Genomic DNA, 14,437 nt, shown 5'->3' on the forward strand with positions numbered 1-14,437 from the left:
AGGCATGTAGTTCAGCAATTTTATTTCTTATGCTTCTAACATTTATGGCAACAAATGTTAGATTACCAGGGTTGGGAGTTGACTGTTGTAGGGTTAGGGTAGTGTGTGGAAGAGAATTGTCTTGATGTTCATAGTGATAAGTTAGGCCAGGAGTAGGGTGAATGTCACCTCCTAGAAGGATTGTAGTATACTGGGGAATTATGATACTTGTATTTTAGAGAGCATTTTCCATTTAATTTGGTTTTGTCCTGTTTTGTTTTGAATTGAAATGAAGGTAATTGATCTATATTTGGAGTAAAGATGAGGGGCATCATTGAATAAGTTTGGTGCGATAAAGATGAGGGGCATCATTGAATAAGTTTGGTGCAATAAAGATGAGGGGCATCATTGAATAAGTTTGGTGCGATAAAGATGAGGGGCATCATTGAATAAATTTGGTGCAATAAAGATGAGGGGCATCACTGAATAAGTTTGGTGCGATAAAGATGAGGGGCATCATTGAATAGGTTTGGTGCGATAAAGATGAGGGGCATCATTGAATAAGTTTGGTGTGATAAAGATGAGGGGCATCATTGAATAAGTTTGGTGCGATAAAGATGAGGGGCATCATTAAATAAATTTGGTGCAATAAAGATGAGGGGCATCACTGAATAAGTTTAGTGCGATAAAGATGAGGGGCATCATTGAATAAGTTTGGTGCGATGTGTGGACAGTGTCCAGAAGAAGCATGAACAGGTGGTTGGGACAGAGTTGGAGATATGCTGAGAGCTATTATAGAGTCATGGTTGGATGAGAGATGGCCAGTAGGAGGAGAAGAATAGAGGATAAGCTGAGGATTGGCATGATTAAGTAAAGGGATCTGTATGTTATAGTTGGCAGGAAGTGGAGAAGAAGAGATCAAGAAGGAAAAAGAAGTTGCAGGCTAGAAGTATTAGTAGTAGTAACCCCCTGGGTCCACTCTGAAAATGTGCATGGCAATTAGGGCTCACCAAATCATTAGAAAATAAATAAATAAATCGGACTGATAGGAGGTCTACTACATAAAGTGTGCTGACGAGTTTGTGTAAGATAATTAGATGTTAGGAATTAACAGCAATTTGCCCTGCAGATTTTATTTATATGACATTCTTTGGCTTAGAAGTGCATCAGTCAGAGCCATAATTACTGAACTCTTTCCTAGGCATGCAGTCCTTGAACAGAATCACTGCTGTCACTCTTCAGTCACATCACACTGACTGCTCCTCTTTCTAAGATAACACGGTACTGATTTTTTATTACGCACCCAAGTCTGCATTGTTAGTCAAACTATGCTGCTTATAAAACTGGAATAATCTGAACTCTAGAACAAATAATGAGACCTGTAATTCAAGAAAATACAATATCAGATTTGAGCTATAGTAATCCATTAAGTTAAAATGCTTCCTTTTGCCGGAATTGATACATGTGGTTAGTGAGAGTGCTAATTGATCTCTTATAGTACGGTCCTACTTTATAACCAGACAAACATCTGAATTCTGTCAGTAATAATAATACTGTACAAGAAATTACCAGGGTAACTTACTGAGGATGTAGTTTGTACAAAGTCCCATCCACACCGACTGTGATCTCCATATGGTCCAGCCCTCTGTTCTCTCGTATCTTATCAATGACAGCTGCCAAACCTGCTCCACAGAGCTGCGCTGCTCTCCGCGACACTGCACCGCAGACTTCTTTTACGATTATACTGTCTTCACAAGTACTGTCTTCCAGGCCAAGCTGCAGAAGAATTCCTCGTACTTGAAGCAATGCAAGCCTGTCACTGAATAAAGATACACACAAGACAAAGGACAGTTAAATTTCAAATGCATTTCATGGCATAAAGCAGCCAAGCCGGTCAACTGAATATGCCGTGTCAGTATCATTATATTCTTACATAAAGGACATTTTGTGCTTTCATATAACATGCCACTGAGACCAACTTCTGTGCCTGTATTTTCCTCCTCATGAAAATAAACGACAGTGAGATTTATTTATACAGGCAATGCAAAATGTAGAGAAATAATGTATGTAAAGTTAGATTCACAAAGAATGGCATCAATGCTCAGAGAAATGGGACGGTCTAAGGGTATCACATTTTCAGGCACATGGATACTGATTGTGAATTAATAAATAAACATTAATAGCATGCAGCAGACATCAGTGTATAACCATACAACCCTGAGGTACAGCAGTGAACAGACTCATATACAAAACTTGCAAACCTGTAATGCGGTGATCAGCATTCAAGAAACATCATTTTTCTACCCCTAAAGGGCAATCATACAAAGCGACAGGCACAGACCGTAATGCAATAAATTATCACACAACACATAGCGCACATGATTTTCAGGACACTTCGACTTTTAGCAGTATCCCAGGTTACAAAGCTTACTTTATAGAGTAACTGACCATGTGAGAGTACTACTTATTTGTACCGTTTGAGAAATGCTTAGATGTCAGCAGTTACCCGATGTTATAAAACGTAATGAGGAAAACAGCTGAAAGCAGCTCACTGTTACAGAAGTCTGCTAGTGCCTGGGTTTGTATACGAACTTGGATCTCTCACACGTTAGTCAGATGAACACAAGAGGAGGGTTAACCTCAATAAAAATGAATATCAACTGTACAACGAAAAGTGAAAACTTCATATCTGACAGACTTACTCACCCATGGAATCATGACCCCCTATCAGTTATTCATCCCAGGAATCCATACCTTCCCAAAGAACTAAATGACTACATGGTGCCCATACATTCCAACTTGGGATCCAAAGGATCCAAAGGGTCTATATTAGGTCACTGAAATGGTATTCTGGCAAACACCTATTCAGCGACCCCAATCAGTGAAAATTACTTCAGCAATTCACTGAATTCACTAAGGGCAATGAAATAGTTGCCCGAAGCACAACGGACAACTACACAGATGTGCCCTTTTCTCCACTGTAGTGTGATCTCGGAGTTGGCATATATAGTTGGGGGGTGTGGTGGGCATGGGGGGGGGTTAGAGTCAAGTAAAAGTTGGTCTGTTGTGCTTCGGGCAACTATTTTGTTGCCCTTAGTAAATTCAGTGAATCACTAATGCAATTTTATAGGTGTTTGCCGGAATACCATTTTGGCGAACTAATATAGACCCAATCCAAAACACCCTGTAACTAAGGCGTACAGGAGTTGATGCCTTCCTTCTCCATTTGCCTACTTAGTAACTCTGTGCAAGCCACGTAACCAGACACTGTTGCTAGGATTGCCCCTGTAAAGGGACAATTGTGTCCAGTTGGCTTACCTAACTAACAAATAGATTAAAAAATACCGTAGCAGTGTTTATGAAAGGAAGGACTATGCCCACTGTAGTTCCATGTTTGTGTGGAGGGGTGCTTCACGTCACACTCCTCCAACTGTTATAACTGTGAGATCATTAAAGTCAAAGTCAAAGTAAACTCTATTGTCATTTAGAACTACACATGTGTAGTCTAGATGAAATTTTGCACATCAGCTCAATTCTTGAGATTACAAGGAAAGCGAAACAACACATACAAGTAATGGAATAAACATAACTAACAAATACAATACTACTCCCAATACATGCAAGAAAGTGCAGAGACATTTACAAATACTCATATATGAAAAGAATACCCCCCCCCTTAAATAACTACTCCATTTAAAGTAAAACAAAGCAACTTTTGAAATGCCTAAGTTATTTGTCTAAAATTGCACTTCAGTGAGTTAAATAATTCTGACTATGGATGTAATAAATAAATACTGCATTTACTTGGAATATATGTAAGTATACATTGCACAAATAAATAAAAATGGACTTATTATGTGTCCAGACACCTGGGACTAGTGTCTGAGTTCAGAAGACTAATCACTGTAGGGTAGAAACTCTTACTAAATCTTGTAGTCCTGCAGCAGATGCTACATTATCTCCTGCCTGATGCCAGATGCTTAAACATTCCAGGCACAGGATGCGTGTTGTCCTGTATTATTTTGGTGGCCTTTCAGGTGCTTCTTGCAGAATAAAGATGTTGCATCAATGGAAGACTGGAATCTGTTACCTTCTCTGCAACCCTCACCCCTCTTTGTAGCACCTTCCTTTCTGTAACTGTGCAGCTTCCCAACCACACTGTGAAGTTTGCTCTTTATTGCATCTCTATAGAAGGTGGACAGAATATGAGGAGGAAGCTTAGCTTTTTTCAGCCTTCTTAAAAAGTGGAGGCACTGGTGCACTTTCTTGACCAGTTGACTGGTGTTTCCCGACCAAGAGAGATCCTCTGATATGTGTACACCCAGGAATTGCATACTTTTAACACTCTCCACACTCTCACCATTGATCTTGAGGACTGAGTGGTTTGTTCTCCTTTTCCTGAAGTCAGTGATAATCTCTTTGATTTTGCTTACTTTAGGTCAAGGTTATTTCCCTTGCACCAAGTGATCAGAGATGCTACCTCCACTCTGTACACCCTTTCATCTTCCTTTGTGGTGAGCCCCACAACTTATCATCAGCAAACTTGATGATATGATTGGACTTGTGCTTAGCATAACAGTCATGGGACAGAATGGTGAATAACAGTGGGCAGAGAACACATCCCTGTGGAACCCTGGTGTTAATTTTGATGCACTTTGATGTGTTCTTACCTGAACACACCCTCTGTGGTCTCTCAATCAGGAAGTCCAGGATCCAGTTACAGAGATGTTTACTGATTCCTAAATATGCTGTTTTTTTCTATCAGCTGCAGTGGTAGCACCATATTTAATGCAAAGCTGAAGTCTATGAACAGCATCCTCACGTAGTTGTCTTTGTCCTCTAAATGGTCAAGGGAGATGTGTAGTGCTACTGATATGACATCAGCAATGGATCAGTTAGCTCTGTACGTAAACTGCAGAGGGTCAAAATCAGGAGGTAGGTATGATAAAAGATGCTTTTAGATAAGCCGCTCAAAACATTTCATAACAGTGGATGTCAGAGCAACTGATCTGTAGTAGTTAGGGCTGAAGGGAGTGGTTTTCTTAGGTAGTGGGATGATGTTAGTTTTCTTGTAGCATGAGGGTACTTTTGCCATGGCAAGAGAGGTGTTAAATATTTCCTTGAGCACTGTACATAGTTGATCAGCACAGCCTTTTAACACCTTGCCCAGTCAGTTGTCTGGGCCAGCAGCCGTCCTGGGGTTCACTCTCCTTAGCTCTCTTTTTATCTCCTCTGTGCTGAGGCTGAGTACTGCATCCTTCTCATCAGTGGGTAGCTTTAGTGCCAGCCTGTTGTTTCTTTCCTCAAATCTACCAAAGAAGATGTTTAAACTGTCCAGGAATTCAATGCTGTTCTCACACTGTGTTTACCTGATTTTGTAATCAGTGATCTCCGGTATGCCTTGTCATAGTCTCCTTGCATCCTTCATGTCTTCAAAGTGGCTCTGCACCTTTCTGGCATACTCCCTCTTAGCCTCCTTTATACCCTCCTCAGATTACCTCTTGCTACACTTGTCACTGCTTTGTCCTCAGCCCTGTAAGTTGCGTTTCTCTCCTTCAGAAGCTCATATACCTTAGGGGTGAGCCATGGCGTCTGGTTAGCTCTAATAGTGATACTGTTGGTATTTGTTACCCCATCAACACAGTTTAAAATGTATGCCATCACTACCTCAGTGTATTCATCAATGTTCAGATGCTGATTCACTGTGGCTGCCTCCTTGAACATATCCCAGTTGGTTCTTTCAAAGCAGTCTTGGAGGGCCTTCATAGCCCCCTCGGGCCATACCCTGATTGTTTCTTTGTGGGTTTCTCTCTAACCAGTCCAGGTTTGTAAGCTGGCAATAGCAAGATGGATTAATGGTCAGAGTTTTCCATTTGTAAAAGTAAATGAACTTAAATGAATTTAATTAGTAGAAAAATATACGTCCGGTACCATCACAGCCCTTTAATTTATAGTCTTTTATTCATCAAAGAAATTTAAAACAATATCTATCACCATGAACTTACATTTGTGACTTAGATCATGGTCTAATGTGTGTCTGGCTAAAGCATTAGTCTTATCTTCCCTATTAATAGCATAAACATGCTCTCTTACCCTTTCTGTTAAGGTACAGTTGGTCTTGCCTATATAATAACTGGAGCATATGACACAACTAGCTAAATATATTAAGTTCCTGGATTTGCAGTCTGCATAGTGTCTAAAAGTATATATCTTTCCATTGTCTGGATGTTTAAAGTTAGTCGAACCTAACATGTATGAACATTGGTTACAGTTTCTGCAAGGAAAAGTTCCTTGTCTGTCTGATGTTATTTTCTTTCCTTTGGTCTCTTTATAACATAATAATCTTTTTAGAGACTTACTATTGCTGTAGCCATATCTCGGTCGTTGACCTACATTGGTACGTATTTCTTCATTAGTAGTTAAAATAGCCCAATTTTTACTAATGACTTTGTTTACATCTATGTTATTATTAGAATGTGGTATATTCAATCTTTATTTGTGTATCTATCACTTGCCTATCTGCCTTAATTGATTTCGTAGTATGCATATTTCTATTTCCATAATATGGTCTTCCTTTTCCTCTCCTATCTATCATACTTGAATCCTTCAATACTTCTCTTTCTTTCATAGAATATCCCCTTGTAGCAAATTCATTACTCAATTGTTGTAAAGTTTGTTCACATATACCATCCTCACTAGTCAAATTGGATATCCTTATTCCTTGGTTTTTGATTATATTCTGATGTACGTGTCTAGGGTGCATGCTAGTGCGATGAAGAAGACTGTTTTTCCTACAATTCTTTCTATATAACATGGTAAGTCTTCCATTTTCTTTATTTATAAATACATCCAAGAATTTGATCCCTGTTTTAGACCATTTCCCTTCAAATTTTAAAAAGTTAGTTGTTTGGTTGATGTATTCAATAAATGTACATAAATCTATTTCATTGCCCTCCCATAGGAAGAAATCATCATCCACAAATCTTTTGTAGTATCTGATGTTATTCACATATTCTGTGTCCATGATGTATCCATGATGTATGTCTTCTCCCATTGGGCCATGACTAAATTTGAGTAGGAATTCACGCAGGGTATTCCCATTGCTACCCCTTTTGTCTGTAAATAATATTTATCTTCGTACATAAAGACATTATTCTCTAAAATCAATTCTAATAGCAATAAACATCTCATTCTAGTTGTACCAATAACATCCCTTGTGCATAATAATTGCCTTAGATATTCATGGCCTTTTTCATTGGGTATCATTGTAAATAAGGATTTAACATGTATTATACAATTACTAAAAAAGGTCGCTATGTTAAAATAGTTTAACATATGCCATTATTTAAGAAACTTTCTTATATAATGTTACAAACCAGATACCAGATAAATCATTGATATTATGTACACATTCAGAAAGTGTTTCAAGGAATTCCTCAGTGTCCCTAATTATCGTATTGCTGTTAAATACAATGTCTTTAAGTTGTCTCTCCACATATATCGAGAGTGGTTCTGTTAACCACCATCTACTTGAAATAATAGGTCTCATCTTGGGATTAATAGCATTCTTATGAATTTTGGGAAGACCTCTATAAGTGGGAATAATTGGCAACTCTATTAGAAAATATTTGTATAATTCAGGATCAATAACTTCATACATTAATAAATCATATAAATTAGTATGCATGTTATTAAGGATTCTATTCAATTGTGTATCTTCAATCAACGTGCAAGTTCCATCATTTAACATTAAATATCAACTGTACAATGAAAAGTGAAAACTTCATATCTGGCAGACTTACTCACCCATGGAATCATGACCCCCTATCAGTTATTCATCCCAATAATCCATACCTTCCCAAAGAACTAAATGACTACATGGTGCCCATATGTTCCAACTTAGTCTCCTTGCATCCTTCATGTCTTCAAAGTGGCTCTGCACCTTTCTGGCATACTCCCTCTTAGCCTCCTTTATACCCTCCTCAGATTACCTCTTGCTACACTTGTCACTGCTTTGTCCTCAGCCCTGTAAGTTGCGTTTCTCTCCTTCAGAAGCTCATATACCTTAGGGGTGAGCCATGGCATCTGGTTAGCTCTAATAGTGATACTGTTGATATTTGTTACCCCATCAACACATTTTAAAATATATGCCATCACTACCTTAGTGTACTCATCAATGTTCAGATGCTGATTCACTGTGGCTGCCTCCTTGAACATATCCCAGTTGGATCTTTCAAAGCAGTCTTGGAGGGCCTTCATAGCCCCCTCGGGCCATACCCTGATTGTTTCTTTGTGGGTTTCTCTCTAACCAGTCCATGTTTGTAAGCTGGCAATAGCAAGATGGATTAATGGTCAGAGTTTCCCATTTGTACAAGTAAATTAACTTAAATGAATTTAATTAGTAAATGAATTACTTCTAAAAGTAGATGAAGGATAAATCTCCCTCTTTGTTGTACATGATGTGACTTTAGAGTAATAATTAACTTAGGGACTTGAGAGGTCAAAGATCCCCATACGCAGCTGCAAGGAGGTTAGAAACTCTTTATATTCCTTTTGCTTTGCATATGTTTAATTTCATGTTTGATTTTAGCCATCTGGGTTCATAGAAATCTGTTCTGCTCTTGCCTACCACTAGACTGGCATCACATTCAGCCACTACCATTTGTCTTGTTAATGATATGCCCACATTGTTGCTCCACATGTGTTAGCCAGCAAAATGTACCACCCCCCCCTTACTTGCTGTAGGAGTGGGTTATGCTTTCCCTCTTCTAGGCAAGAAATTCTGACTCTTTAACTGATTCAGCAAATTGACATATTCTGGAGTGGTGTTTATCTGGCCACTTCTTTCAGACCAGTTTATGAAGACTGACTCTCCCTGGAGCAAAGCTTGAGCCAACATACTAGTAAGGACCACAGAGGACTAGAGACGCTCTAAAATGGCAACATCATGATTCCTGAAGAGACATAGATATAGAAGGGGATCTAGGGAGTTTTCCAGTAGTATCTGCATATGTTTAGTGTACTTAGAGAAGGCTTATAACCATGTATCCCAGAATGCATTGAGGGAGGTGATACAATAGTGTGGGGGTTTCCAGGCCACTGCTGGTGCAGGCACTTTGGTCCCTACATTAGAGGACCATGCATTGTGATTGCATTTGCTACATGAATTTGAATATGTTCAAGGTGGGCATAGGATTCTGTCAACCGTGTATCTTGTCTCCCCTATTTTCCATGATATTCATAGAGGGTGTCAAGACATAATCAAGATCTAGAAAGTATATCTTGGGGATGTGAGGGTTGCAGCTTTGCTGCTTGCCAAAGGAATTAATGTGATCTCCTCTGACACTTATATACCAAGAACTCTGCCGCAAGTCACATCACTGAGAACAGTCCATGTGCAAATGCTGCACCTGTGAGCATCAGCCATCTGTTATTATTGTTATAGTGCAATGTAAGTGTGTCAGACATGAAGAGCTTAGTTGCATACTGTACATACCAAAGCTACTCAGATAATTCCCTGCTCTGTGCTGGAAAGTGGTGTGACATCTCTCCAAAAGGGGTAACTCTAGCCTGCCCATTAGATTACACTGTCTAGACCAGTTATTTCCTACCCCTAGCACCTTGGCCTCTGCATTCAATAAGTAAAATAAAACCTGTTTAACTTTGTCTTACAGTGCTAGTGGCAGAGCAACAGCTATAAACTATTTGTTTTCTGCAACAAAGACCCTCTAAGGTTGTGTAAGCCTGACTATGCCAATCTCTGTTTTGTTCCATATTCTACCCCTAATACCCTAATACCCACCCACTACTTCTTTTACTCTTCCTGTCATATAAAAATTATTGTGGAATATATCAGTCAAATTCAGCAGGCTTCTTCCACTTCTTCTTGGACGTATGAGCAAGATGACTCAGATAACCCCATAGAGTACAAACATGTCCTTACTGCTTGTAATTAGTACTGCTTTTTACTCAAGGGTATTCATGTGTTCTGTAATTTTAATGTATATATTTTCATACGTGTTTTATTTTAACATTTATTTACTGAGAAAGTCCAACTGGGACAGTGCCCATTTTCAGCGAAGGCCCAGGGAGAAATGTTCCAGACACATCTTTGGAATGTGGGAGGAAACCACAGCACCCAGAGGAAATTCACACAAATGCAGGGAACACATGCAGATTCCACACAGAAAGCACCCTAGCCGAGAATCAAACCAGAGAACCTCTTGCTGTGAGCTGACAACGCTAACTGCTGCCCCACTGCACTGCCCAATACTATTTAAAAATTGTACTACATCTTAAGTCTTGCAACTTATGCTTGTTCACTATGTATAATTATGTTAGTTGGAGCTTTTCCTTCCAGCTTCCACTGAAAGTGGGCCTTTGCCCAGTCAGACTTTCCTGGTAAACAAATACAAATAAATAAATACTTGCGGGATTCACTACTAAGCATGACGTGGTTGCAATGAAAATCAGCAGCTTTAAATCAGAGCTGATGGTTCTCTCCCAGAAAAGAGCAGATTATGTTCTGTAGGTGAGAGGAAAGGAGACACCTCAGATAAATGAGGGATTAAGTATCTTGGCACTAGTTATAAGCAGAGGATGGATGCAGCAACAGCAGCAGGTCGCAGGAGTTGTACTGGACTGTGGTAATGAAGTGAAAAACGAATTATAGTCGGCGCCATCCTCATCTACTGCCACGTGTTTTAGGTGATGACTGAAAGGAGGGGAACACAGATACCAGTAGCATAAATTGTGTCTCTTTGCAGGGTAGCTGGGCACACTCTGTGACAGAACAAGTAGTTCTGCAGGTCAGAAAGATCTTGGAGTAAAGCCATTGCCTCTTCATGTTGTTGAGGTAACTTGGGCATTTTAAAAGGATTTTGCCTGGGTATCTCTCACAGGAGGTGTACTAGGCAAGGCACACAGAAGGAAGGTCTTAGGGAAAGGCCAGTATATACTGGAAGGATTGCATCCTTCAGCTTGAATGGGCATCTCATAGGATGAACTTTAGTTTGCTGTTTGGGGTAAGGAGGTCTATCTGCTCAGCCTGCTGGCAACACAACCTTTACCAGTAGGAGCAATTTAGAAAATGGAAAGTTTGTTTAGAATTATGTTTTGCTTAATATATTGATTTGATTTGCTGATTTCATTATTTACTGTTGCTAAGATTTGCATCAATCAACTGTCTGAACCCCCTAATAATTACTTTTTGGTGTAAATGTCTTCAATCTATGCATCTTGTAGTAATTAGGTTGCTACACCTCTATGTTGTTTTAATGTGTAGTGGCTTCTACAACTAGAATCATTTTAGTTGTTTACTAACAGTGTATTCCTATATTGTAGTCTCCAACTAGGTCACAGTTCAAAATGGAGACCTATGAACATTTTGGCTACTAGCTTAAATAACTGAATGAATGAATGAATGAATGAATGAATAAATGAATGAATGAATGAATATATACAGGCATTTCTCATGGGTTCATATTATAAGCATGAAAACTGAATTACGCAAACACATATTGAGCGACACGTAAAGGGCGAAAGCCCACAACATTGAATCCCAAACATGACAAAACCAACAAACAAATACTGTCACTAACTGTTGTATGCAGGGGGGCAAGCCCCCCTGTACCCCCCACAACCCCCCTACTTAAATATACCAACTCCGAGATCGCACTCCATTGAAGCAAAGGAAAGAATTCCCTACAGCGGTATCCATTCATACCTTCGATATTGTGAATTTCCGCTCTTGACATGTCACTCAATACGTGTTTGCGTGATTCAGTTTTCGTGCTTATAATATGAACCCATTTCTCACAGGGGATACAACTGCTGTGGCACAAACTCCCCATCCACATAAAACAAAGCTCATTTCTGTCCATATTCATGTACAACTTTGATATATGGATGCAAAACTGAAAATTTGCCCAATGACTGCCCACTGCACTACTGAACATAGGCAGTTTCTAAATGCTTTATCCCATGCATCAGTCCCCTCAAATTATTTATGGTATGATTCCAGTTATTCTCATTAGGGGTAATATATAATTGTTGAACATGGGATAGTTAATGCCAGTCTCTAACCAAATGTGATAGGTTAATTAGAGCACAAAAATGGAGATTGGCAGGCTTAAAATGGCCCACAACAGCAGCTTGCCTCCTACTTACCTATGAAACTATGAACCTGTGAATGAATGAATGAATTAATAAATGGAGGAAGGAAGGAACAAAGGAATAAATGTACATTCCAAATGTGATAAACATCCATAGATTTGTCTCCCAATTTTCTTTTGTCATTTCTCTTCCCTCAGATGACAACTTACAACAGGGTTGTCGTGTCTCAGGTACAATACTTTGCATTTATCTGCAGTAAGTTTCACCTGTTATCAAGGTGTCCCTTTGGTCAGCCTTTCTAAATCCTAACATTAAGAATTTACCTTATATGCCTCTAGTCAGGAACAACACTTCAGTGTGTGCAATCAGAAATTTTATTCTTACAGCGCTGGGAGTTACTCTTCATAATTTTTGATGAAGCATTCTCACTTTACATACAAAAACTGTAATTTTATAAATGTTCTTATCAAACTGTTCATGCAACTTCATGACGTTATAATGACTGTGTCTTGTAGAAAACTTTGCAAATGTCCTCATCCCTCGTGATTTTTCACCTTAGACTTCACGTGAACACCTTCCTATACATGATTCACCTGCTTCCAAAGGTCTTGTTTCTGACCTTGGATGTTTCAAACCTGTCCTAGCAACAATTACATGCCTCACTTCATGCAACATCTACTATTCTCTCTTAGTACATACTAAAAGAATGCAGTTTGAAATGAACAGTAATACTGTAGCTTATGAAGCTGTATTTTTCCCAGCATTGCATACAAATTATATTTACTTTTTTTAACAATCGTATTACAGCATCATTAATAAACTGAAATTAATATACATTTCAATAAGCTGGTCTTGTCCCATAACAGTTTCCTCCCTTTGACACTATCAGTGTCATTCCATACATATAATTATATTTTTATTTTTCTTAACTTGATAAAATACACCTCAGCATCACAATATTCATCATCAATTTTTGTTAAAATAGAATTGTCATTGATTTGTGCATGCAGTGGCATTTCATGTGCAGGTGAAGTTAAATATCTTGTAATCACTGCCTTTAGAATAGAAAATGCTAAAATGATCACAAATATAATAAAAAGTACAATGACAATACCCTGGATTATGCTAGTTCCCAGGTTACCAAAAATAATGCCCAGCCATCCAAAAAGTATCCAACTTTTGGATGTGCTGTCCAACTCTTTGGCCCTTTGTTCCATGAAGTTTGCCGGGTTTTCCTGTTCATCATGGTAGTCACTAATATATGAACAGGAATGGCTCCCTATGAGGGCACATGACTCCCCCTTTTGCAGCAAGCATTATATCAAGTGCCATTCCATTCTGTAACACCACAGTTCGCATTTCAGTCATTTCTCGATTTGCCATCCTGATGTGATGTGAAGTTTTGTTGGCCACCTCCTGTAGAATTTGAGCAAGTATAGTGATTTCAAGCATTGTCCTTTGCACTCCCTACCCAGGATTAAAAACTGAAAGTACTTCCTCTATCCAGTGGATTGCTCACTTATTTCTCAGTCTACCTGCCAGTGGGTGTTCAAAATGTTGAATAGCAGGAGTAATATAGCCTACAAAGCAACATTCAGACCAGTTTGTAGGCAACCAGGGGTAGGCATGATCACCAGAGATGTAGTAATGGTCACTTATCATGCCCATGCCATGCCCCCAGTCATAGCTTTTTAAGTGCAAAGAGTTTAACAGACTTTCATGCCTGGTGTCATTACATTTGCTTTTCACTACTGGTGCAGTCCCATTTTTGGCATAACATGTGTCAACATGTTGTGTGGCTGCAAGTTGAAGAAACACAACCTTTGAAAAATCAGTTACATCAGCCAGGTTAAGCTGGTGTCATTAAGGTCCTTTTCAAATGACACCTGTGAAGCAGGGATGGGAATTATAGGAATCCCTCCCTTGGAATGATGAGGTATATGCGAACATATCCAGCATTTTGTTTAGATTTTTGGCATATTGCCGAAGGACTAGCAAGAAACTGTTTTCTCTCGACCAGTTTACAGATGGGAACAGCAGCAGAAACAAAGCAAAAGTACCTGTTGTCACTGGATTCATCATGGACTGCTACTGAAGTTGACCTTCTCACTGGGCAGATGATTTATCTGTCACACCTCAATCTCCCTCTGTTGTCTGTGATGTTTCATCTGGGGTCCCCACACGACAGGTCTTCTTGCAATGAGATGAATGGATCCATGTTGGTAGTCCTGCACAGTGAACTGCAGTTAGAGTGGTGAGGGGGACCTGGAAAGGCCCCTTCCACCTCGGGCTCAGGCAGTTTTTCCTCTGAAAAACTTTCACATACACCCAGTCACCCAGTTGT

At 39.2% G+C, this 14,437-nt stretch overlaps 1 protein-coding gene across 1 annotated transcript in view; it reads right to left on the bottom strand.

Annotated features, from left to right (window-relative positions):
• The window catches only part of LOC122789077 (hexokinase HKDC1-like), a 107,213-nt gene that overhangs the window by 61,518 nt on the left and 31,258 nt on the right, over positions 1 to 14,437 (bottom strand). Inside the window, exon 2 of the mRNA XM_044056277.1 lies at positions 1,562 to 1,798. Coding sequence (XP_043912212.1) covers positions 1,562 to 1,798 — 237 coding nt within the window. The remainder of the gene's footprint in view (positions 1 to 1,561; positions 1,799 to 14,437) is intronic.

The sequence above is a fragment of the Protopterus annectens genome, chromosome 14.part0 (genome assembly GCF_019279795.1).
Source record: "Protopterus annectens isolate FY-2018-M chromosome 14.part0, PAN1.0, whole genome shotgun sequence".
Taxonomy (NCBI): Eukaryota; Metazoa; Chordata; order Ceratodontiformes; family Protopteridae; genus Protopterus; species Protopterus annectens.